General features: G+C 40.6%; 1 protein-coding gene across 1 annotated transcript; it reads left to right on the forward strand.

The window, feature by feature from the left end:
- Nucleotides 1-3,151: 3,151 nt before the first annotated feature.
- On the forward strand, nucleotides 3,152-12,397 carry LOC142951872 (G protein-activated inward rectifier potassium channel 1-like). The gene is given in 4 exon segments (XM_076093728.1): nucleotides 3,152-3,193; nucleotides 3,195-3,917; nucleotides 11,143-11,359; nucleotides 11,724-12,397. Coding segments are annotated over 4 exon segments (1,656 nt in total).
- The last annotated feature ends 15,159 nt before the right edge of the window (nucleotides 12,398-27,556 follow it).

The following is a 27,556-nucleotide window of genomic DNA, read 5'->3' on the forward strand; positions in this document are numbered from 1 at the left end:
GTCCTGTGCGCTGCAGTAACGACACGTTAACTAGAACAGATACTGTGATTAGGAGAAGACATGGCGTCGTGCAACTCTTTGTCTTTGCACGTAATTCACAACACATGCAAAGATACGTTAACATTTCTCCTGGAAAAGCAATTAAAACTCCCTGCTCGTTTTACTTTTTTTATAATATAGATTTTATAAAGTTAAGTTGTTGTAAACGCAAGTATTATAACTGTATCATTCCTAGTAGTATTGTAGTAATATATGTTAAGTCAGGTTTATGTAAGAATAATATCCTTTGGTACTTTGAAATAGTAGTTATTTACTTGGAGTGCTTTTGCTTTCTTTTTTGAGCTATTATTGTGTCGTTTAATTATTTTTGATTGTTTTTGTTTTTTCCCTTCAGGTTTCTTTCTGGTTTTGTACATTGTGAGTAGGTGCTAGGGTGTGTAGAATAGGATTTTGGGTTTTCTGTTGATGGAGTGTCTGATTGGGCCCGAGGAAGAATAGCCTTTGTTTTAAGAACCTGATGGGGATCCTGATAAATAAAATAAAGTAAATTGCAATGCCACAATTTGTGTTCGAAAAGTTTAATACTGTATCATACAGGGATTGAATAAACTATGGTGATAATTTAGTCTGTGTTTTCTGTATTTATGACTTCCCGATATGCTATTTTTAATGTTCTTTGTTCATAAATATGCTTTTAGGAGGAGCATTACAGACAAGCTCACATCCTACTGAGGCTTGCACAAATTGACAATGATCCAACTTTTGACTCCAGATATCTCAACGTAATCTGCTGATGAAGATTCACAATCTGATACCAGTGCTCTCACTCATTAAGATCATTTTCATCAGCTCAGGTAACATGAAGTTACGGAGGTGTGGAGGGCCACAATCACAACATAAAATAACAAAATTCTGAGATAGTGGCCTGCCATGACTGGAATGGAAGTGGAAACACCAAACTGGATAATGACATCAATGAAGGAACTGTTTTTAATGTGCTGGTCACATTTTGCAGCTGTCAGATTGGTGCATACACAGAAATACAGCGCTGGATTACAGACAACCGCCCACTAGCCCCAGAACGCCCACACGGCTTCACTGTGAATTGATTTCAGGTCATTTGATATATGTCAAAATTTCCTCTGGGAATTTGCTCCACTGCAGTAAAAATCAATTAAAGTGAGTCCTGCCTTATGACCTTATGTTGTGGCCCTACATTGTAGAATACCCCCGCGTCAAAATCTAATTTAAAGATGTTTGTATTGTTTTCACACTGTGCATATTCATAAATAACTGGGGGTGGTAGGGGGAAATGGCTCAATGTTTGCCCTCTTACTGTTCTATTCCTTAGATTGAATAGAACATTTTCTGTTGGCGGGTGAGGGATTCATTATGATGAGAGCGTCCTTTCCTTTTAACTGTTGAAGCACAACATTTGTGGCTTGATAGAACTGGTTATTTCGATCGCTTACATAATAACTCTTGAGAGCTTTCCTTTCCCCACTGATGCATTTTCATTTAACATTTTAATATCAGCAAGTATTAGCAAAATTAGTACTGTTTTGAGAGCAAAAACAAGTTTTAAAGCAAAACATCTCATCTTAAATCCCTAACTGAACAAACACATATGGTTTTTATTATCAACTTGTAATTGCCAGTTATCAGAGTCATGAGTTCACGGCGTGTGCTTGGGAGGAGCTGAATGTGATGAAATCAAATAATAAAACAACAGTTAATTGTGACTGAGGCACATTACATTGAGTTGACTCATCAGATCACTCCCTTGTATATTACAGATATACAGACCTGTCTTGTACAGCACAATTGCTAGGTGAATCATAGCATATTTCCCACATCCCATGTCTTCTGTTCATACAAAAATCACCGTTATCATTATTTCCAAATCCCAAAACGTCAGCATGAAGTGCGTTTCCATCTTGTTGTCATTAACATTTATTTCATATGAACTCCTTATACTGAACAACTCATTTCCTGCTGGTCTGGGCCTAATTCCAGCTAAATTCCCTCCCTCTTTCTGTTCTCCCTATCAGCCTTATTTTCTTTTATTTCCAGTTAATTAAAACAGCACGGAAAGTGGGTGGTTGTTGTTTATAAATTGACAATGATGAAACAACTAAAGAGGAAATCACGATGTTGCAAAATTGCCCGTATTCAAACTTGATATTCCTCTTGGGACTCGTGCCACTGCCTGCTTTCACAGAGGCATGATCTTTATATTGAAAAAATACACAGAGCCGATAGTGTTGATTACATCATTGGCCTCGTTGGAAAGGGGACTGCAATGATTCCATATGCAAATTATGTAAGTATAGCTTTGACAACAATTATTCATATTAATTTGATAATATTCAAATAGGGACTTGGTGTGAAGCAAGGCTATTTACTATTCCATTTCCTGGGCCACCCTTATAATATACCAATAAACAAGTATGTGGATACATTATTTCATAGTGACTTCCTATTGAGTATTCAGTGTACAATGTTGTTCATATCGACAATTACTTCCTCAGGTTTACTTCCCCTGCAGTAACACTAGGGGGAACCAAATATCTGTGCTTAGACTAACGCATTTTATAGTACTGTGTTTTCCTCAAGATTGAGATAATTAGACAACAGACAAAGAAAAAAAAGAAAGACTAAAAGGATGGATTCTGCGGTGACATTGTTTACTCGCTCTCATGATTCTACCTTATGGGGAACGGGCTAAAAAATTAATTAAACCTCCCCCCCCCTCCCCCCACCGTGAAAGAGGAATTAGCCACTCTTGCTTCAATTCGTCAACAGTCTTCAATTTGAAGTCCCTCCTGCCGGAGCGCTTCCCTCAAGCAGAAGTGCGCACTGTAGCCTGCTATTCACATTCGCAGGTCTATTGAAGCAGCACCTGGATCTACCAAGGACATAACTATTGAATCGAGCTGTCTGAATGCAGCTTTTGTTTTGTATGTAATGTTGAAGGTGTTTTTTCCCCTCCATGGATGAGACCTGAACAAAAAAAGTTGCCACTTGCAGCAGACTCCTTTGCGTAAAGGACTGAGTCTGAATCATGCATTGCGCAGAATCTCTGCTCATTTACCATTAATTTACAGGAGAGAAGCGCATCTCCACCTACAGGATGCCAGTCGCGCTCTGAATGTTGCTGCATGGTTTTGGGCAGGGGGTACCAAACTTGCGCAAAAGAGCCTGATTCTTCATAAGTATTGATTGCCCGTCACAAGGTGATTGGCACTATGTCAGTCTTACGGAGGAAATTTGGCGAGGACTACCAGGTGGTAAACACCAACCAGGACATGACTTTTTCCGCACCGGCGAAGAAAAAGAGGCAGCGGTTTGTAGAGAAGAACGGCCGCTGCAATGTCCAGCACGGTAACCTTGGCGGGGAGACCAGCAGATACATCTCCGATCTCTTCACCACGCTGGTGGATCTCAAGTGGCGCTGGAACATGCTCATCTTCATCCTCACGTACACAGTTGCGTGGCTGGTCATGGCTTCAATGTGGTGGGTCATCGCTTACATCCGCGGCGACCTGAGCCACGGCGGCCACGACGCGTCCTACACCCCGTGCGTCGCCAACGTGTACAACTTTCCCTCCGCGTTCCTGTTTTTCATCGAGACGGAGGCGACCATCGGCTACGGCTACCGGTACATCACGGAGAAGTGCCCGGAGGGTATCATCCTCTTCCTCTTTCAGTCGCTAATGGGGTCCATCGTGGACGCCTTTCTCATCGGCTGCATGTTCATCAAGATGTCGCAGCCGAAGAAGCGCGCGGAGACGCTGATGTTCAGCCAGGACGCGGTCATTTCGCAGCGGGACGGGAAGTTGTGCCTCATGTTCCGAGTGGGGAACCTGCGGAACAGCCACATGGTGTCTGCGCAGATCAGGTGCAAACTCATCAAGGTACGTTACGCAGTCAGGGTGCGCATTATATCCAAAATCACAATACAAGTAGGCGCGCTTTGGCCGCAGTGAGCGTTTGACTCTTGAAATGCATGCCACGATCGAGGCTGAGACCAATTGACAGTCACTTAATTTGTTTGGAAATTTCTCATTGTGTCTTATGAGTGCTCTTCAAGTCATGCGTTGCATTTCCATTCATCTCCAGAATTGATTGCATTCACCGAGGGTCTCTGTGATTTGCAGGGGCTTTGGATTTACATGAGGCTCCAACATAAGATGTGGGCTATTTTAATGAGTTACCATTTACATCTGCCCCCTGTAGCAACTACTTCAGTAGCTGCATTTGTCCTGGACACAGTGATGTCTTTCTGCTGAGTGTGTTGCCTGGTAGACCCCCTCCAACTGTACACAGATGAGATGAACTGGCCCCCAGGGGACAGTATGTGGGAAACTATACTTATTGACTAAAAGATTAATTGAACCGATTCCTTTGCGGGAAAGCCTTTTTTCTTAAGGTCAGTCTTGCCTAAAGACATAAAGCCACTAATGTGAAGCACAGAGAGCGGACAGTGATTTACCTTTGCATGAAATGTCTGTTGGTTTCAGAGCTGAAGGAATCCTCAGGATGAAAGGAGCTGAGGCAGCTGCTGCTATATGATAAGAGGATAACATTTTGTGTCAACTTCACAACTAACAGAGACTGAAACTGCACTGTCGAATTACACCTGGTTGTTTTGTGTGTTGTTGCTGGACAACACTTATTATCTACCACGTCTCTTCATTTAATCAGAAGCAGATTTCTTTGACAGATGTGTTTTTTTTTTTATGTGCCAGCAACACATTCTCCCACTGTAGCAGGAATGTCTTGTACATGGAATCTACTTTTCTCCAGTCCACATTTAGAGGAGATCTACAGGACAGCGGTGCTTTGTTGTGACAGGGAGAGTTAGCGGTGCTTTTGTCGTACTCTGCTGAGTATAGCGAGATGATCTCAAGTGACAGTTTACTTTCTGGACCTGGAGGGAGAATCACCAAGCTCCCAGTATGTTAGTATTAATGTGGCTGTATACTTAATGCTTGGTGTTGTTCATCCAGGCATGATGATATCATTTAAAATGGGTTCTCTCTAGTCTTTTATCATCTGATTCGAGTAAAAGTATCCATTAGAGAAATAAGTTGCATTAAAAGCCACGACTCAACGACTTATTATTGCTAATGTTCCAGCTTTTTCTACAACGAGTTTTATTTGATATCATTATAATTTGCTTTTAAATTAAAAGTCTAGGAAGGCAAAGAAAATATTGTGTGTTAATTGCAATTAATCAACACAGCATCACAGAGGCACAAATGCTATATCATCAACTTTTCTCCGTCTACAGAGACCAATAGTTCCATAGAGAGAGATTAATATTCTGTAATAGTCGTCTATGATGCTTTCAACTGGTGATTTAAAACAGAACGAAAGCAGAGTATTTACCCACGGGGCATGCTGTCATGTTTGACCTTGGTCAAAATTGTCTGAGCCAATATTTCAGATATCGCTTCACTATAACTCTTTTTAGCACATGGAGCAAGGACAGATTTGTTATTACAGAAGAATTATAGTTTAGGTTATGGTCTTTATTTGAAGTGGAAAAGGGGAAAACTTGTCGTGTGAGTCTGTCTGAATCACAACATGAAAAGCTGAACAAGCTGCTGCAGCACGGCTGCAGAGTAGATACATAGCCAGTACTTTGGCTACACTGCACCTCACTCAATTTACCTCCAAGGTCTTTTTTAAGAAGTAAATTAACCTGCCTGAGAATAATGTAATTACTGGAAAGGGGAACGTTTCTTGTTTGAAGTGTTCCCACCCATCTCCTTTCCAGGCCTTGGCTCTCCTTCAAAGATCAGTTTGATTTATGTCATGATCCTGATCTGGGATTTCTGCCAATAGGTGATGATCTGTAATTAAATCACCTTTCAGCAGTTATTCATGTGTTGGTGGAAGGTCAGACATCCAGGACGTTCATGTACCATCAATCCTGCCCCGAGGACAACAGTAAACAGTCAAAGTGTGCTTTCTAAGCTCACTTTTTCCACACTGCAGTTTCATATGTTTCATGGACAGTGGGACATTTAAATATATGCTACCTTAGTAAAAGATCAAACCCCTATTTCTTTGGATTCTAGATTAAATGTGTTGTTAAGAAGGAATGATTGCTGCTGAATAGATGCTGTATGCTAATGTGTCTTTTTAAGCCTTTTAAAGTTTTTAAGTCAAAAGACACAGTGATGTATTTGAGCTCATAAAGCTACAGCATTGTGGTGTCAGAGTGAATTGACTACACGTCGCCCCCGTAGCTCTAGACACGCCGTAGGAACAATGCCATGGCTTGTGTTCAGGTAATGCACTGCTCAAGGTCACTGTCCGAGGGGTTGCCCACAGAGCTGACTGGAGAAATGAGACGTGCTGCAGTAAATCCTAATGATGGAGCTGTGTAAACGCACTCTGACATGGCGACTGCAATCTATTTTCCGGGATAGGCACGGGTTGTAAATTCTTATGGGACCTGGATACCTGGATAAAGTTGGTCACGTTCTTGATTCAGCACTCTTGTTATTTAAATTGCGACATAATTACTATGCAGGAGTGCGTCTATAAGTTCTTAACGTTTGTTAAAACAGCAAACCTTTCAGAAAACCTGCTTATAATAGATGGGGTGTATGTGATAAGCAACTCACATACAGTAAGAACATCAAGGTGAAGCATATTTTGGCGCAGCGTTCTAACTCTTTTCGACTTTATTTTTCATAATGATCGAGGAAACGGTGATAAAAGACGGTTTTCTAAAGACTCACATTGCAGTATGTTTCCATTTGCTGTCAACATCAGCCTTGATATTGCCAAGTTTTTATGAAATATTTTGTAAGAACCAAAACATCCTGCACACTGCCTACTCAATTTATCAGCATATGGTGCTGCTAGTGCCCTCTAGTTTTGGTGGCTATGTTTTCGTATATATATGACGCCTACATGAATTTGTTTCAAATCTTCATACAATATCCTCGATGTTACTTATAATGGAAACACAAGACTCTCCCGGATGATGCAACAGCCGCACAGGGTTATGTTAGTTTTAATTATTTCAACTTCATTTCTGAGAAAGCATCAGTTCTGCATCGTGGACAAGTGTAAAAACAACAATATCGGTGAATATGGAGAAGAGTCCAGCCAGAGGAGCAAATCTGAGCAAACAAAAAACATAGTTCCATAGTTGTTGAATGGATCCAAAAATTGAGCCAGAACCCAGTTAAATGAGATGCTATTTTTATTGCAGTTTGACAAAAGTCACTGAGTTGGTAGAGCTTATACTTCAATTTCTGACTTACACAACACATTTTTCAGAAACATTATCCCTCGGAAGGACCGTGCATTTCTCTACATCCATAATGCATACCAACTTAAAAAAGATAACTGTCCTTGAATATGAATTAATAATAAGGCAGCTTTTATTAATACATCAATAGAATGCAGTGGTGCACTGACCCCTGCGGCACTGTGCAGAATATGATTGTAATATAAAGGAACATGTTTGCATGTGGTATGCCAGCAGTGGATGGAAGAAACATACTTGTTCTAATCGGAAAATAAAAAATGCTAAAAGTGAAAAAACAAAAAAGACAGACAGCGAGAGAGGGACAGATGGGTTGTGCTCGTCAATGTCAACAGATGCTCGTCTCATTAGTTTGGTCCACAGCGGGAGATAAGTGATAAGGGCTATAGTTGTAGCGGATAGACAGCCATGGATGCAGGCGTTTAGCTAGACAGGCAGGCAGACATGTGAGCATGACTCGCCTCTTCTGCCGCTGTTTTACTCCGAAGGACAGACACAAAGAGAGGAGAAGAAGAGAGAGAGACAGTTGAATTAGCTTTAATGGCGCTGTCGAGAGATTGGGAATGGCAGCTCGGATGTGAGCGTTACGTTTGATGTCCAGCTTAAAAGTTCCAGCTGGACACACATGGACATATGCACACAGAAAAACACAGCTGCATTAAAAGACACACAAAGACCAATGTGCGCACGCAGACAATTGTTTGTGTGTTTCTTTGCATCGCTCTCACAGACACAGACACACACACACACACACCTGGACACACATGCTGTCACTGAGGAGGAAGTGAGTCACCAGGGAGAGGGCCTGCTTTCACTCAACCTGAATCTCAGGTGGCTTGGAAAATGAAGCACTCCCTCTATATCAGGACCTCTTCCAAAGGCCATTAATTCCCCCCTTGTGGCACTGACTGTTTAGCGGCAGTAAGAGAACACCCCGAGCTTTCACCATGTTTAAACCATTCAGTGTCGAGCAGGTTTCTCCTTCCTTGGCAGAGGTATAATTTGGTTGCAATGGAGCCGGGAGACGGTATGTGAAAAATAGCAGCTTCACTGTCATGACTAGAGTTGGCTTAAAAATGACTTCCACAGAAATTGGTTTCCAATCTCATTAACTTGTACTAGCATTGCTGACAAATGGGACACCTGCCTGCATTATCTCAATGACAATTTACATTTTTAACTTAAATGATTGGGTGAAATAAATAAATTAACACAACAGGCTTTTAAAAACGTGTTCATGCATTCCTCCCACTTATAGGAGACGGAGGAAGCTTATACCCAAAGCGAACGGCAATATGGAAAAATCAACGACAAAAATATTGCACTTTTATTAAAATTTCCTGTTTGCCTGTCTAAGAGATGCTGCAAGGGGGATGGGCCAGGAAGCTGGTTAATTAACTGCACACAAAGCTAAATTATGTGATAGTATCAAAGGGAAATCTAACTACCTAAAGGAACGTCAATTTGCAAATCATTCATAGTAAAGATATTTCATATAATAAAAAACAACACTGCTGAAAAAATACAGATTTAAATGTGCATTTAAAGGAACAGTTTACATTTTTGGGAAATAAGCTTATTTTCTTAAATCAGATGACAAAATCCACCCAACTCTTGGTAAGAAAGCAAATAAGGGTAGTTCCCAAAATGTCATTATTGTGTTTTTTGTGTGAACAGTCTGTTCAAGGCATGTCTTTTTGTTTTGCAAAAAAAAGGTTGTATCATGTGGCTTCAGGGTTCTTCTGACCCTGAGGATGATGGCGTGCAGTCTACGAGGCCACATGGCCAGCCAGGACAGTTAATGTGTGGATGTATTTGTTGCAGGTGGTACCCTGATGGGAATATACCTGAAGCTGTGATAAGAGTCCCACGAAATAGCTTTGAGAGGGCAATTTTCCTCTGTGATTAGAGATAGCTCCACATGAAATAGGATCTCGGGATTGGAGTTAAAGTGAAGAGTGAGTTAATTTAAGAGCACAAAAGCAGGCAGAAAAAACCTCCGAACTAGAAGTAATGGTAATTGTTCAGGATTGCTTCCATCATCCAAACAAGCGGAGGAGGGAGGAAGAGGGTTATGTTTGTGTCTCATGCCTCGGCGCTTTAGAGGGATGCTGCTGCAAAATGATGGTACCTAAATGCACACCTCTGACCAGCTTTAGTGCCTGTTTGCCTGACCTGCATGTTTTGTAAAATGGGAAGGGTCGGCTGAATTTCCCCAAAAATCTATGCTGACATTTTACTGAATGGAATATTTATTTGCCCCTGAGACTCGGGTTAGTCAACAAAAAAATCTGGCAGAGACGTGGATGGATTTTTATCCGACATATTTGTGGCACGATAGATACCAGAACAACACACACCCAGGAGAGGCAACAACACGAACAGATGTTCTTAGGACCCTGATGTTCTTCTCAGTGCACTTACTGATAGACTTGCTGGGTAAAGCTGTAAATAAGGGTGTAAAAAACATGGTCTCCAACAGCATTGGTAACATTTATACTTTGAGACACTAATCTTTTACTCTCAATGCCAGTACATTAGAGCACTTTAAAACCCTCTGTGGTAGCCCTCTAAGGCAAGTGTCATTCGATTATGGAGAAGACACTAGTGCTCGCTCTTGGGAAACTAAGCTCAATCAAATAAAGTACTCTTTTAGCTGTTAAATTAAAACATGGAATTAGGGAGAAGCCTTGAACTTCCCGAAAAGCTCATAAAACCTCTTTTCCTGTCAATTGCAAGCCTCTTAGTGCAGTTGATACGTAAAGGGTGAATGATTTACAAAAGGAAAATATGTTTGTTTCACCCAGAGGGCCAAAAATATAAAAACCCTGCTCCAACCCCTTTGAATTCCACTATCAACACGCGTTTTAAAAAAATGCACATTATAACCTCAACTAAGTCATTTTCTCTTACGGCTGAAATAAAATAGTTCTCCTGCCGCCTCATGATAACTTGTATGCAGAGTAGCCTCCCTAACCCATTGAGTGTAGAGCCACTCGATCCACAGATGGCAAACAAAATGTCAATTTGTATTCACAGTGATGTTGAGGAAAGAAGGGTGTGACATTTCACAAGAAGACTTCTGTGCCCACAGATCCCTGGCTTGGTGAGGGAAAGTGTCCCCCATCATGCTGTATCTGTGATGGGTGCTCCCTGAATATGCAGACAGGGCATGTCTACTGAAGTTAAATAAAAATGAAACTCCAAAAGACAGAGAGGCGGATGTTTTTCAAAACAGACGCCTGGGGAAATAATATGAAAATGCAGAGAAGAAAAGCTGTAAAAAGCCACAACACCTGCCTGTCCTTTAACCCTCGGAACCCCAAGCAGTTTCGTGGGCGTATTTTTGCTCCTGTCACATATTTCTCTCCATGGCTTTGATTTTCACCGCAATATATAAATCCTGCACCTCTATGTAAACAGCACAACTATGCCTAGAAGTAGAGAGAACTCAACAATGCCATGGATCATAAAAAAGAAAAAAACGCAAGTTGAATTTCTTTGATTGAGTTGTTGATGAAATATCACAATATTAAGCTTAGGTTCGGTTGCTTTTTCTGACGTAAGCGTTCGTCACACACGATGTGTTCAAGGACCTTTAGATAGATGGAAATCTGACGATAATGATAGTTTTTACAGCTTCCAGCTATGATGAACAGTGTAGTTTTGCCTTTTGTTTAAAGAAAACTTGTTATTTAGTTGCTAATAAAATTATTATTGTACATTTTTCTCTTCCATAACCCTGTGCTCTGACTCCGTTGTGGAGGAGGAATTGAAGAGTGATCCTAAATGACCCTCATTAATAAAAATGTAAATGTTATACATGACCTGATCATTTGTGTTTCCAGTCTCGGCAGACCCCAGAGGGCGAGTTCCTGCCCCTGGACCAGTGTGAGCTGGACGTGGGCTTTGGGACGGGGGCGGACCAGCTCTTCTTGGTGTCGCCTCTAACCATCTGCCATGAGATCAACACCAAGAGCCCGTTCTTTGATCTGTCGCAGCGCTCACTGATGAACGAGCAGTTTGAGATTGTTGTCATTCTAGAGGGCATCGTGGAAACCACTGGTTAGAGCAAATTATTATTTTTCAATATATTTCTTCCTAAAAACTTTGAATAAACGTCCTTTTCCCAAATCATTTATTTCATTGTCACTCAGCCTGTGGCATAGAGCATTTCTCGGTAATATATAATAAAATACTTCATTTCATAATCTGTAATTATTCAATAGCACAAGCTCTTCTCTGTCATATTTATTTTTTCATATCTCTTTCTGTCTTTTCCCTAAAGCAATTCTCCACTTGTCATTTGTGTTCCTGGCTGTCTGTCCGTTTCTTTTTTTCTTCTTCTTCAGAATGTCAGTGTTTCATCCTTTTTCTTGTCTGTTTTTAAAATATTCCTCTGCACATTCGTCTCTTCTCTCCATCATAGGTATGACATGCCAGGCGAGGACATCTTACACTGAAGATGAGGTTTTGTGGGGCCATCGTTTCCTCCCCGTCATGTCACTGGAGGAGGGCTTCTTCAGAGTCGACTACTCCCAGTTCCACAACACCTTTGAGGTCAACACGCCTCCCTACAGCGTCAAAGAGCAGGAGGAGAAGTCCTCGTTGACGTCGCCCAACACCCTCTCTGTCGCGGCCACCCCATCTTCCCCTCAGTTGGGTAACGGTGGCCGCGGAGGCCGCAGGGAAAGACTACTGTCAGCCGACTATGCAGACCACGCAGAGGACCAGGCCTTCAGGTTGCCCAGCAAACTTCAGCGCATGAGCTCCACCAAGGAGGAGCTCCTCTGTAGGAGATTGAAGACAGGGCCAGCCTTGCCTGGGGGGAAGGCCTCCAGCACAGGAGACCTTCCGCTTAGTATTCAGAGGCTGCGGTCAAGCTCCATCCCCGTTGTGAGGCAAAGACAGCTGGATGAGCAGGTCCAGCTGCTGTGCTTGGATGGAGATGCCCAGGAGGATAAGCTGGAGAAACACAGACTGCCAGCAGCCATTAGCACCATCGCTGCACCAACCCAAACCCCGGTTCAGATCCCCTTGGTAGGGAGTCGGCCAGAGGACAACCTGCCCGCCAAACTGCGCAGAATGAATGCTAACCGCTGACTTCTGCAGACTACCTTTAAGACTTTTGAAAATGTAATCAGGCTTCATGGGCATTGCATACAAATAAAGACTACTGGGATATACGTTTTATTTATTTTCTGCAGATTTTGGCCAGTATTTTACATTTACTTACGGGCTCTCTACTAAGTTGTCTATTGCCACAAATAGAAGGACAACGCCAATAAGCCATCCATCCGCTCATACTGTGAGTCATTTTTGATAGATCACCATCTGTGCCCCCCACTGACTTCTAAGACTTCTGCCCTTGTGCTTGTTTCTTTCACTTGTGTTTATAGTTTCATCAAGACTCTATTATCTCAAACAACTCCACTTTTTTTTTTTACATGTGCTCAAGCACCAAAGTGGCAGCCATACTTAAGACTGACCTGAATTGACCATTCGCTTAACCCCTCGTCCTATCATAGCTTAGCAACTGTAAGGTCTGGCAGGTCGGTCAAGCGTAGGATTTCTCCACATGCCTCAAGCAGCGTATGTGGGGCTTCAGTAAGACTTAAGACCCACTGAAAGCAGTGTGACGCAAAGTTTGTCCTCAATCATTTTCTATGGGACAAGAGCTAATCGATTCACCAGGTGTTGTGGGCTTCCTGGCGATGCAGGACTGACCAGCGATGCAAAAAACAAAAAGGGAGGGGTTGAAAGCTTTTTCACCTTTATGTGAATGGTGGCCAAATTCGCTCAGAGGATCTTCTCCGTAGGAGAGATCCCTCTGCATCTAAAATGTGAGGAACGGATGAAACGGTGTGTTTATATGCTCTAAAGTAAGCTGCAAAAGTTGTCTGGCTAACAAGCTCACTACCTACAGTACTATCATCATTACCTCCAAGGCCAAGGGGCATTATAATAACTGACTACCTAGAGTAGTTTGTGGGGTTACGGGCCATATTATAAAAAAGTACCCCTAACAACCAGCACATCCACTGTGTAGTATTTTCACAATGTGTGGAAGATGATTTTGGAAGCTATCAGAGTGTAGCTGAGTGTCTTACTCAACTGGTGACGCAGACCTGTTAGCTTTAGCCTCAGTGTTTTAGCCCAACATCATAAATGTAGCCATCAAGTGTATATTTATCACCCCTTTTACATCGTTTAAAAAAGAGGCAGCTAGAAAAATCAGCTGTAGTTTAAAGCCAACTCGTGGAGCTAACGTTAGCTTAATTCCTTGTTTACCTCTGTAAGAAATAATACTAAAAATGTTGAGTGCCACCGTTATCGTTGTAAACTGCTTATGTGCCATGAGAAAAGTAACTAAGGCAGACTGGGCTTAGCTAACGGTCAATCAACCTGAATTGTGTTAAAAAAATCATACTTTATCTATCAATTGTATTAAATATTTGTTTATTTAAATTCTCATTTGATTTGTATGTTTACTACTGTACAATTTTAACTATTTTTACCTCTGGGTGCAGTGTTTGCATTGGCCCATAATAGGGTGACACAATGTAATCACAGATCAATTTTGAACTCGAGAACTGATTTATTAAAATGTAATGATGAATATTTGGGAATGGAGGGTTGACATCAGGGGACACATGTATTATTGCTAATATAAAGTGCTGAATAATAAATTATTTTAAATCAGAAGTGTGTCTGTGAGAATATATTCTTTTTCCAAATAGAAATGCTCATATTTTCTGAGTTCAGCATTTCAACACCCTTTGGTATTTCAGTAGCTTGTGTGTCACCTGCTGCGATGGTTAAACCAACATTCATTAATTACTAAAGCATTAAATATGATTGCGAGTATATTTTGAAGCAAATCTCGAGAGGGCAAGAGTTCAGAAAGGAAATTCCAGACAAAATCCTTTGGTGGTATTCAAACCGTGGCTGGTAAGTTCACTTGAAGTCAAAGCCTTTCTCTGACTGCAGCTTCAGTTAATCATTATAGTTTTCCTGCTGCTGACAGACGACATGCTGTTCACCAGCCTGGTCAGTAGCACTGGTTTGGGGTCAGTGGTTAATTTCGTCTTGATTGTGGCTATCGAGATAAAAAAGTGCTCCAGAAGAGGAGGGCGATTTTAGACATCAGAGGACTTCCAGAGCTAATTAGTCAAACTGCAAAGAATAGCGTAGAACTGAATTTCTTTTGTAATTTTCTAACTCGTTGACAGTGCGCAATGACCTCTGTCAGGCTCAGAATTAATTCAGATAAATGAGGGGGGAAAGAATAACTCCCAGACCATTCTTCACACAGACATAATACTGTATAATGATGGATTTAACTATTGATGTCATTAAATTGTGTTTGAGAAATGGGTTAGTCTAATTTTCACTTCAATTGTACTTCTTTGGTGGAATGAATGTCATGTAGAATAGAAAAAAACATGTATTTTCTCATCTCAATCAGGCCATGATGTATGTTCTGAAATGGATGCGATCCAACCAAACCAACGAGTCCTTAGCAATAACTAAAAGGTAAATATTTACATTTTTAGAGTTAAAACATCAGTGTTGTTATGTATTTATTTATTGGAGCACTGTAATGAAGTTGCAGCTGTAATATTACATGTAATAATGTACAATGTAATAATACACCTGAGTGTGTTACCCGAGCAGTACCAAATGCAGTCCATCAGATACAGCTGTATCAAACGTGGTCTGAATAATGGCCATTTTTCTAGACACTTATTCTCAAACTTTAACAGTCCAAAAACATGAATTACCACTGTGATCTCTGTATACAACACCAGTTAGGCTCCTTCATGTTCACAAGACTTCGCGTCATTGTCAGGTATAGTCTAAAGTTGCATTTGTATGCCACCAGAGATGCAGATGTGGGTGCAGAGCGTGACTCTGTGGGCTCTGTATGCCTGCATGTTTATCTGTGTGCAAAGGTAAACACAGCGAGGGAGCACAGTGATCGGATCACACATCCATGTTGACCAGATGCTCATCCATAGTCAATGAGCACAGAAACTGTCGCTTCTCTAAAGCACGGCGCCATTAGCTCCGTGAGCCGGGTCGATCATGTGAATTGAGAGATCATCTCAGGTTGTGAGGATTCAGTTCTGCTGTATTTTGACCTCTTGACATGGATACAGGCAACTACAGATACCAGCAGCTATGAATACATCTGTATCTATGAGCTAATATGACTTTGAAAAAATGTAGAGTGAGTTTGCTCAAACTACTGAACAAGGTAGAGTGTGAGTTTCCGTGAAAACAGACAACTTTTGTCTTTTATCAAGATAATTAAAAAATGTCCTCATGCTATTTCATTTAACAGAAAATGTCCCATTGGTCATGAGAGAACCTACCAGATTTTTAAAATGTCCTTTTGGTCACCATGAGAGATCAGAGCCGGCATAATTTACATGTGGTGTCAGCTGTGTTGTGCCCACAGGCTCGCTCTGGGCAGCCTGGGTAAATAGGGCTCAGCTCTCCCAATTGCTTTTCTTTCTTTGCTTTCTCCGTGAGTCACCATACATCAATTCATGTGCTCTTTATTTCGATGATGTCCTCTCAGACTGAGAGGTGTACGGATGAATTTTCATGAAAAGAAAGCATTCATTTTTGGAAAAGTGCACTTCAAGATCCATTTTCTAAGCTTTTTAACTTTACCGCACTGAGAGCAATGCAATCTCAGAGGTCTTCTTTCACCAATCACTTACATCGCCAGCGTTATCAAAGTAATTTACAAAATAACATCTTTTAATCTTTGCAATAAACCTGAACAATAAAGATGGATTAAATAATTTCAGTGGCAATCTCACTTTGTTATATTAACAATAGGCCCGTTTATTTATACAGCACCTTATCATACGCAGTGATAGAGGTCATTCAAAGGACTCTACAGGCAAAAGATAAGAAAGATAGAAGTGTAGAAGTTTTATACAAGCACAGACAAGTTAAAACCAAATTAATGAAATTAATAAAACAATACCATGAAAACGGATTAATAACAAAAAAGATGGATCACATCACTACGTGTTCACATCACTCATAGTTCCGAAGCCTCAGACAATTATCACCCGACTCAGCAGTTCCCCTCTACGGAGCATTTTAGTTCAGTTTATTGTTTTGATTTTCAGGCCAAAGACTTTATGTTTCTTTCAAAGGGTTGTTTCAGACCCTGCTTGCAAAAACCCACCGTACACGACCTGCACAGCACCCAACAACACTCAGACACAGTTAGCGACTAGCTAGTTAACATTTTTAGCAGCTAAAGAGCAAGATATATCCCTCAAGAGTTGGAGGAGACCAAAAACAGAGCTAAAAGGAGAGTAGAAATTGGTCTGCAGGTTGCTAGAAATGTGAGTCCAAATGAATGCTAATGTTGCTCTGTATCTGCTGCAAGTGGAAATAGGGAACGGTTCATACTGTGCGCTTTTTTCACAATAATCTAACCAGCAGGGGAGGGTGTTGTATCCTCTTTTAAAAGCAGGTCATGCTTCCCAGGACGACGCTGATTGAAATCTGCTCAGAGAGAGACCTCAACACGTTCCTGCCTTATTACGAGCCCTGTCACTCCATTACAGAGTGACAGAATCTTATTACATGCCCCCTCTTGCCATCCTAATTGGGTTTTCCCACCAAGACTTTTTCAAACCTTCTGAATTACAATCCTACCACTGTGAATACAAAATCACTCAGCGCACATTAGCAGATATGCACCTCAGGAGCGGCTGCTTTGAGTGTCTTCACGGGGCTTTTCTTTTCTTAAAATGCAAGGAATCCTTTCTTTAGGGATTTTAATGAAGAGCTAGTAAAGCAGACAGAATCATTTACGGTCTGTTTGAATCAAACTGCTTCATGACTGTAAATGTATGAGCATGTTCCTCTCTCTTATGAAAATGCCTGCTCGTCTAATAAATATTTGATTGATCCTTTAATAAGTGAAAAGCACTGCTTGGGGGAGGCAGTCCTGTAATGCGTGACTTCATCTGTCTAGCACTAGATAGAAAAAAGACGACCTGAATATTTTAGGTTTAGTGCAATGTTTGTTGGTGCAAAGATCAATGATTGAGAGACTTTTTGATTGTTTTTTTTCTGTGACAAACTTAAGAATATGGTTACTTCCGTCTCCTATTTGCAAAGTTCTAAACTTGTGTTATTCATCATATATTCATATAAAATTGCACTCTTTTATTTATGTTACACACACCAGCACACCAGCTGCTTTATTAAGCTCCCATTCAGGTGAGACATTCAGTTGGTGTCGAAGCCAACATTTTCCTGTCTTTGATAAGTAGAACAAAAAAATGCAGCTCCAGCACTCGACAACCTCTGGCAACTAAAACAAAAACATTCGATCTCCCAAAAGGCCTTTTTCGTTGCTCACACAGTTCGCAGTCTTCATCATATCAACATCATAATAACTCATCTTCCCTCGCTGGATTACCTAAGTAACACATTCAGTAAATACTATGTGGGATAATTTAGTAATCTTCAAAGAGCGGCTCGAGAATGAAGACTTGTTCATGGCCCAGAAGATTTACATATTTTCAGACAATTTACATATTTTCTGGGACATGACGATGTCTCAGCTCCTCTTCTTGATTTCCATCACTCTCATAACTTTTAAGACAGGATGCTTTTGTCTGTCACACGTGAGATGTCAGCTTTAATTGGAACACTAAAAGTGCAATAATCTTCAGCGATTACAAGACGCACACAATCGAGAAGCATTCAAATAATACAACAATAAACACTGCTGATTGTTTTTCAAACTTCTGACTCCAACTTCCAGTCTCCCTCAGACTCATCAAGCCACAGCATGTTGGTAAATTAAATTGGCTTAAATATTTTCTACTGATCAGTATTTCCAAACTTTGTTCAGGTGTATCCTATCAAAATAAATCGGATCAGCTGAGCACACAGACTTATTCAGCGCAGTGCTCACACAGCTGATTGAGAGGTGGATGTTTGATGCACACCAAATTTGATAAATAATTCTTCTATTATACCCAGATGCAAGGAAGCAATTCCCAGAAGAGCTGGTATGAGATGGCGACTGCTATAGTGATAGTGACTGTCCAAAGTGAGGAGGCTGCAACTGACTGCTTCTTCAATAAGTGAAAAGCAACAACCATAACATCTACGCTTTGACCTGCAGCGACTCCGTTTGAAGGCAGGAATACATTTCATTTAAAATTAAGCAAAAATGTGAAATTACACAGGACAGTGGTTCCCACAGCCACAGCAGATGAACCCATCAGTCATTTGTAATGATTTTGAACTGGCCGTTATTTAAAGTCCCATTGAAATGGAATATTTGAGCGGTGAACAGTTACAAGAGGGATTTAAATGAAATCTTACGGTTTTGATTGAACCGCTACGAAGTGGACGGGCTTAAATTGCGTGAAACGAACTGTCTCAGGTGAGACGCCTCAGGGACCGTGGCTGGACACACCTCCTTTGTCTCTCAGAGCTGGAGGTTGATTGACGGATGTCATGATATTATTGGTTGAAATTGGACGGTACTAGTTTACATAAGCACACTTCATATTCTGTTTTACAGGAAGGAAAGATGATTAAAATTGAATATAAAACTGCAAGAAAATATATTTTTTGTAACTTATTTTGCATATATTGTTAAATAGGTGCACAATATGACCGGGATCTGATCTAAAAGGGTTAAAAAGTTGTTGTTTTTTAAATTTAATCTTGACTTTAACTATTAATGAGATGACAGTGGATATAATAGTGTGGAGTAAATGTTTCATCCTTTGGCTGCATTCTTACTATACTTAACTTGGAGTGGCAGAAGGTGGCTGTTCCAACCATTTATCCATTACTTTTAGCTTATTATCTTATCTATCTATCTAATAGTGTTACTTTTATCATTTCTTTTCAAACATTTATCCATAAATTTTAGCTAATTATTTCAGTCTACTCTTTCTTTCCATGTACCCCCTGGCAAAACTGCAGAATTAATCCCCCCCCTGTGGTACAAATACACCTATTTGAGAATCACTGATACAGGCTGTGGTTCATATCTGAAAGGCACATGAAAGGAAAGAAAAACAACCAACAAAGCAGTATTCAGGTCAAAAAGTTTTTTTTATTTTTGGACACAATACTGCCGAACTGGAAACTCTGAACAGATTTGCTATCAGTGCAGCATAATGACCAATAAAATGCTGTCTTGCACATTCGCCAGTTTCAAGAAAAAAAAACAGCAGCTGAGCAAACACGCTCTCCAATCTGGCAAACACACAAATGTTGAGTGCACATGTCCCAGACTGGCCACAATGTCTGTCTTCTCGGAAAATGATGCAGCGCTATAGCCAGCACACAAGTTGTGCAGAAGCTGCATCTGTGTCCTGAACCGTCTTTCTTATCCAACTCCTGCCAGGCAGATTTACATTCTCTGGGTGGGGTTAATCACTGCATGGTTTGGGGACAAATTGGTTTGGCAGCAAAGTGAGTCATTTGTACCATGGGTACTGACCTTTCCATCCTTGTTTTACCTGACAAGGCAAATTATTCGCTTATCAGTTGCTAGAACAGCAGTGACACTGTGAAGCCAGCCGGTTTTATTTGTTTGGCCAGTAGAGTGGGTTAGCTATGAAGTTATGGGACATCAGGCAGGAGGGAAAAAGGAACTTTAAACTTGACATACCTCCTTTGTACTACAGTAAAAATACATTAATTAAAGAATATCTAAAAGTGTGTGTGTGCACTCCTTTTGAGCCTAAAACCTAATGTCTCTCAGCAAAGTAAGGGTATTCATTACACTGGCTCCAGTATCCCAATCAATTGGGAGTAGCTCCAATCAATTAGCTCTGCATTATTTAGCCAGCAAGTCCCGACGGGATTCACTCAGGCAACAGCAATCACTGTATCTGTCGTCCACTTCCTGGCGCTCTGGTATAGGAAAACTGATAATACTGTGACATGATTCCCGCTTGACGAATACAATTTATTATTCGTTAACCACTCTGCCCAGTTATAAGAGTTTCATCCTGAAAATGGAGTAAATGCCTTCTTATCATTTAAGATTAAGCTTAAATAAATTTTAAAAATGTTCTCGCGTACACAGGACATTGCATTCAAAAGTGACATTTATCCTAAAGGCACATTTTGTAAAAAGCTATTTTGACTCTTTTTGGAGTTTAGAATGAAATCGATTTTCTTTTTCGTAGACTGTTCTCTGCTACGTGTTGTTCACATAATCCTGCTGTACACTTGCACTGACCATCTGTGACTACACTGCCAGCCGTGGGGAGGGGGGGGGGGGGGGGGGGGGGGGACAAATTAAAGCAACTAATGCAGTGACAAGACTTGTACTCAAGGGAATACCATTAGTCCCCAGTTGGTGAGAGAGATGGCCATCTGTGATTAGAAAGCAAATCTTAATGTGTCCTGTCCTCAGGCGTTGAAAAACATTTGAGACAAAATTGCTTGTGAGCACAAAATCCAGCATTATTTTACTTTTAACTGATTATTTTTATCAAATTGTATTCTTATAAAAACCAAAGAAGAGCAGAGTGACCTCTTAAAAGTGACCTTTTGATGGACAACACTAATGGAGTTATTGGTAAATATATTTAAGCTCATGAATCCCAAAGCCCCACAGCAAATAACAGCATATAAGGATAGAATATGGGTGGGGCAGCTACAGCGTGTGCCCTTCTGTTCACCTCATATCTGCTGCTGAGGTGCAGTCTATTATTGCAGGGGACTTAATAAAACTTAAAAGACCATTAAAATATGTCCTCAAGGAGCTTCAGTGACCTTTTGTTACAATGTCTAATATCTAGTGGCAGTAAAGTGGGTCGGGTGATCTGCTCACACAAGGATTTGATGAACATTTTTTCCAAGTCTCGTGTCAATGTTACTTCTGCACAGTACATCATGGTAATTAACAGCAGAAGAGCAGAGCGGCTTATACGTTAAATGCCCTCGAGAAGAAAAAGAAATGCTGCATTCACCGTATGCTCACGAGAGTTTATAACAAGACAATACGTCAGCTGAGATGTTGTTCGGGTAGAAAATATCTTTCTCATGCTAAATACTTTTCCAGAGAATAGTTCTTTGCCATCTGGCTCTATTGAACGGTAAGGTAATTGTTCCAAAGAAGCAGGTTTTGTGCAATTAGGATGAGCAAAAAAATGGTTTGCAAGACGTGAATTGTGCCCTGATTTACATTAGAGTGAAACTCCACTTTCTAATCATACATTTCTGTGTGTTACATAGATGGCTGCTGACGGGCTAATGAGCTATTACTGATTTGCGTATGTTTGCAGCTCATAGATTTGCACTTTTACAGCCAAGTGTGAAAGAATATATGCATGGTATGCAAATATGCATCTCCGGTTATTCCACTGAACATATTTACAGATGTAAATAGCGGGAAAACAAATGCACATTCTAATAACTGACCAGCAACTTTGATACATTTATTTATGTCTTGGGCGTTAACACGGACCAGACTGAGCAAGAAGAGACTATTTATAAAGTATTGTTTCCGACATTGGGTGGATTTACCCTTTAACTGACTCTGCTCTAGTTCTGGGGCAGAGACGTTGCACCCCTCTCTCTCTCTTTCTCTCTTTCTCTCTCTCTCTCTTTCTCTCTCTCTCTCGCTCTCTCTCTCTCTCTCTCGCTCTCTCTCATCGGTATTCACAATAAGTCGTGTCCTGAACTGCACTTGGTAAGACTGGCCACGCTCTAATTTACCACAGAGGGGAAACAGGCGGATAAAATTGCTCCTCAGAATATCATTCCCATGACGAATCAATATTCCACTAAAGTTGGTTGTTTGATTTTTTTTTTTTCTTCCAAGGGCGACCTTTTGAACTACTGTAAAAATAAACCTGTGATTTTAAATCCTATTTGGTTAAAGCTATCGCACAGCTAGAAGAGGAGAGATGGGTTCAGACTGCATAGAACAAGCACCAATAGGCCCTTTAATAGAAGCCATGATGTCATTGCAGGCTTAACACAGGTGTAATCAATGACATTAATTGCGGCCAAAAACACAAGTGTAAGAATTGACATGTTCACTGATGTTACCTGCAATTGTGAGCATACTTTGCTAATTATCATACTATTTACAGAAGTAAGTAACCAAGCGTTACTTCCAAACCCAAAACAGCACGTCCATCATGATATTTAGGCTAATGTTAGCACTTAGTTAGCGTGCACTTGTTAGCATGCTTATCTGTGGTAGAGCCCAATACAGAACTGTGTAAACACAAACGCATAAAATAAGCCTGCAGCTCAGCCCCCTTTCAATACTGATAAGTAAATGTAAATGTTGTTTCACAGAGAGTTGTATAAAGAGCTGTACAATGACAGCAGGTGGAACAACAGATTTTGGTTTCGGTATAATCTGTGACAGTCGAGACACGTGATGTTTCTGTGGTGTCATTACCTGCGATTGAAAAGTGTGTCATCAACATTATGACGAGTCAGATACAAGTCAGTGACTCTCTCTCTCTCTCTCACACACACACACACACACACACACACACACACACACACACAAACATGTCTTGGCTAACCCATTTCCCTTTTTAGGATGAAACTCTTTACAGTTGTTGACACATTAACGCCCTTGATGACAGACACGTAACTGTCTGGTTCAGCTGTCAGAGCCATGACAGGATTTTTAAGGTAACTGGGTGGCTAAAGGTATAATCCTACAAACAGAATCCAACATATACACCTACATCAACATGCTTCCCATTTTTCCAGGATCAGTGGTCACATAATCCTGAGCAAGGCCTCCTGCCTGTGTTTGTTTTAGTAAGCTGCTTTAAAGAGCCTCAAGTCCAAACTAGACAAATGGAAATGAGGCGATATTGACACTTAAACGCTGTGCTGACAGCAGGGATTTGTGTTTACATTGAAGTAAACATGATTGGACAAACTATGGTGCCGTGCATCCTTACCATCATGCTGTTGAAACAGTGTGTGGAGGCAGGTTACATTCATTTTCATTAACAGCGGACAAATTGTGTTTGTGCGGGACTTAATCAGATTGTGTGTTCTGTGGTGCTCCGTGGTTTCTTATCCAACCTTGTGCTCCATCAATTGGGGGAATTTTTACATTTGATTACTTGATTGATTTGATTAGTCGCTGATTTAATTAACAGAGTAACCACAAAGAAACTAGCACACTTGTTCAGCTAGTCGAGACTCTCCACCAGAGTGGTGGCTATTAAATACAAATGAATAGAGGTCTGTAGTAGCATGAAAAATTAACATTTTGCTCTACAATCGGCATAAACCTACATGTTCACATAATTCAATCTTATATTTATGACTGTTACTTTTTTATAATTCATATGGATTCTTGAATGCACATTTGCAAGCCGTGAACTTTAGTTTAATAATTGATTCAACTAAGAATCAAATCATCAAATATATATCAGAGGAACTTAAATAAAATGCTCTGAGAAAAAAAGCCCAAGAACACTGAGAAGCAGCAGCAAATCTTAGAGGATGTTTTCATGAGCAGGATAATTGAATCGATTTTTTTTTCCTTAGAGGAATGCGAAGTACGTATTCCTTGTAAGGCAACTGGTTTCTGCCTGATCTAAACCTAAAATCACACTTATAATCACGAGCAACCGTTGATGATGTATATTTGTGTGTATATTCCTTGTTTTATGTGAAGAGGGTGGGGGATTTTATTGGCCAGTGAGCCTCCCATATGCAGCTTCCATCATGCATTTTATTCAATGCAAAGGACGGGAAAAGATCATAGACACAATCTGGATCATAATTCTATTTTTGGAGGCAAGTGTGAGTTTAGATGTAGTTATAGGCCTGTAGTTTGCATCACAACAGCTTGAGCACATTGTGGTTTATGTCGGAAGACAGATCACAAAGTATGTATACAACCTTTATTCAAATGGGGTAGTCTTACTGAGATTAACATCTATTTTGAGAGAGAGACCTGAGTACAGCAGGGAATACACATACAGAGTGAAGACACAGTGCAGAAAAGTTCAGTCCCATTTCAATGGAAACACAACTGACAAATATCTCTCCAAAACTTTACAAAAGTAAATTAAAAGTATAAAATCGTATAAAAGTAGTGGAAAGCGGTCTTTCTAAGTTCAGTATTTACCCAAGGAGTATCTGCAGTCAAAGAGCATTTTGCAAGCAAAACTTGATGACTAAATGATGAACTGGTAACAAAACGTTCAACATGTTGGTACGACAGAACAATGTAAAGACGAATGGAGCGGACCCAGTAACAACCCAGGAAAAATGAGAGTTGCACTACAGCCGCTGAATAAGTATGATGAGGTCCAGACTCTGAGGTCAGACTAAAACAACTTTTCCCAATAAAGAAAATTAATTTCCCCTCGAGCCAAACCTGAGTCATGTCTTTTTTGTATTTCTATCATGAACAGACACTGACTCAGTCACCTCATCCGTATCCTCATTTTGTTTCTCCAGGTGTACTTGCTGTCTCATTTCAGAAACAACCTTTCTGACTAAAACCACAGTGTGCTGATCGTCTGAGGACATTTTCTGAATTTTGCCTGCAGCGAATGTGTGCCTCAGCTGACCTTCGGGAGGTGCTCACATAGCACATTTGTTATCATTTCAAGGTAAAAATCCCCTGGGTCAGCTAATTGAAAGGTCATCATTCTTCCCTCAAGGCCTAATGGCAGTTGGTCCACTATTCATTTCCAGAGCCTTATTCCAATATGCTGCAGCAAATATCTTTTTCGCTACACCGGTGAGTGCACAGACCTTGTGACAGCCTCGAGAAGAGCTGTTTGCAAAGACAGGGCGAGGACGAGGCAAGATAAGATTCAAAGAGGCTGACGGAGAAAAGTCCTTTGAAAAGACTATATTACATTTTGAGGAGCCAGCAGTGGTTGAATTATATAAAACATTGAGTTTTGTAACAAAATCAATTCATGCACCCATTCACATACATCAGGGAGACAAAATATGGCAATGGTTTAAAAAAAATGGCCAAAATAACTTTGACCTGACGATGAGGCTATATGTCAGGGGTCACCAAAGTTATAACAATTCATCCTGAAGGGGTCATGCATGTCGGAAGGATCCATTGTCCAGGCACAATGAATGTGCGTGCAGAATGTCATTCAGATCCATGAAATAGTTTTGGAGATTTTTCAGTGTGGAGGACGGACTTTGCCATCATCAGACTAATCATCACTAGGCTGCTAAAAATGGAGTAGTTTCAGTTTCGTAGTGGCTTTGTTACCATCAAGATATTGGACTAATCGACTGTGCTAATTGATTAGTTGAGTGATTGAGTTGTAACCTGCAGTGATTGACTGAAGGTCCGGAAACCAAGGAACACTAAGAGGAAGAAGAAAGACACGACTGAGTCGATACAAGAAGACAACACAAGCACAGCCCATTTACATGAAGAGTGTTAATATGTAAAACACACACTACTCAACGCTTGGTGCACGTTGTAAACACTGCACAGAATTTCTCTGCTCTCCTCCCCACGATTTGAAATTGATCAACCGGACTGCAGGACGCAGAGATGAGACTCGAGATATGGAAAAAAAATAAATAAATACATGCGGACACTCTTGCACTTAGCAAAAGAGATGTTGTTTAAAAATGCATAAGCCATTAAAGTAAAACATGTTATTTTGTACCTTCTGCCTTGAGAATACAAAACATGTTTTGCAGCGAAGGTTACAGCGAGTAGTGCAGCTCGGGCCCTGGAGGAGATAATAGACGATTGCTCAAGCGAATCATCGGCTACAGCACAATTTCAGCTGACACTGTTTTTGTCTCATTCTTTCAACAAAATCAATTTGTAAGAAGACGGCTGGGTTTCTGTAAGGTGGTAACGTGAAACAGGGCAGATATGTCACTGTAGTCAGGGCCGATGAGAGGAGAGGAGGGACTGTGAAGAAACACATCAATGCTGGGCGTAATATTGACATTTCTTGGTTGAAAATGGCCCCAATGCCATCAACTGTTTTAAATCAGCCCTAAAAATAATCCGGCCTAATTCGTAGATATACCACAAAATTATGTTTTGTGCCTAAACCGAACTGAGTAGTTTCCTGTGAAGACAGAAGTTCATTTTATAAAGACCGCAAGTAATGAGCGCAAATTAACACATGTTGCTGGCTGTCAGGAAAACGCATGAAAAATGAGGAGTAACTTTTCGTAAGGTATACAAACAAAGATAAGTTGACGGGGGGAGTGAGGCGGAGGGACTGCGGGGTGTAATTCTTGTTTCATTTGTGGTCTGATAAACAGTATATTCATCAAGCTCAGTGCCCTATAGGCTATCGCTATTTTCCAAGCCGCTGTCTGTAGCTGTCATATTTGTAGACGCTGCGTCGAGGTTTTCGTCATAAGTGGCCGTGGTTTCACCGCTTTGCCCCTTACCCACTTCTTTTCAAAATAATGCAGTGGGTGGGCTTAGGCTCAGACCTGGGGCTGAAGTTACACTTTCAAGTATTTGAGGTTACATGTCATTTCAAACCGCCAGTTAAGAGGATCTATAAACTGGAAGACGGATTACTGTACTTCATACCTTTTCAGGTGAAGGTGACAGGAGTATTACATAACAACCACTCTGTTGAGTTATGTCACCATCAGCATAACGGTTGTTGAAACACATATTGAACTGTAAATTCAATCACAGCACAAAAAAAAACCTCACTTTGCTTCTCCCTTGCCTCTTGTGTTATCTATCCATGCGGATCATTTTGGTTTTGTTTGCTCAGGTTTTGTTATATTTATCTCTTGGGATTCCTGCATCCTCCCCAATACAATGGATTTGTATGAAAGGTTTCACATTTGAAAATGACAAGAATTCAACAGCAACATCTTTTTTCCAGAAACAATGTACTTTGCATAATCCACAACACACCCTGTCAACAGTTTTCAGAGGAACTGTATGATAATTCCAGTGGCAGTCACTCCCAGTGAGTTGTGTGGATTATCCAGAGTAACTGGGACACTGTGATAAAGAAGACACAGTGCTGTTGATGGGTTGAATTTTTCACGGTGCCCCTGTGGAGTAGCAGTCTAAGGCGTATGCCAATGTAACAGCAACCTCCTTTTTGCTGTATCATGTCAGGTCTCTCTCTCTCTCATCTCACTCTCTTTAATATATGAAAACAATATATCAAATTGTTTGTCTGTTCTTATGACTGTGCAGTATTACCTAGAAAGAACATGAAAAAAAAACATTATGCAAGAATATGCAAGCAAGCAGAAACG

The sequence above is a fragment of the Anarhichas minor genome, unplaced genomic scaffold (assembly GCF_050575085.1).
Source record: "Anarhichas minor isolate MPS153535 unplaced genomic scaffold, ASM5057508v1 ptg000017l, whole genome shotgun sequence".
In the NCBI taxonomy this organism is placed as follows: domain Eukaryota; kingdom Metazoa; phylum Chordata; class Actinopteri; order Perciformes; family Anarhichadidae; genus Anarhichas; species Anarhichas minor.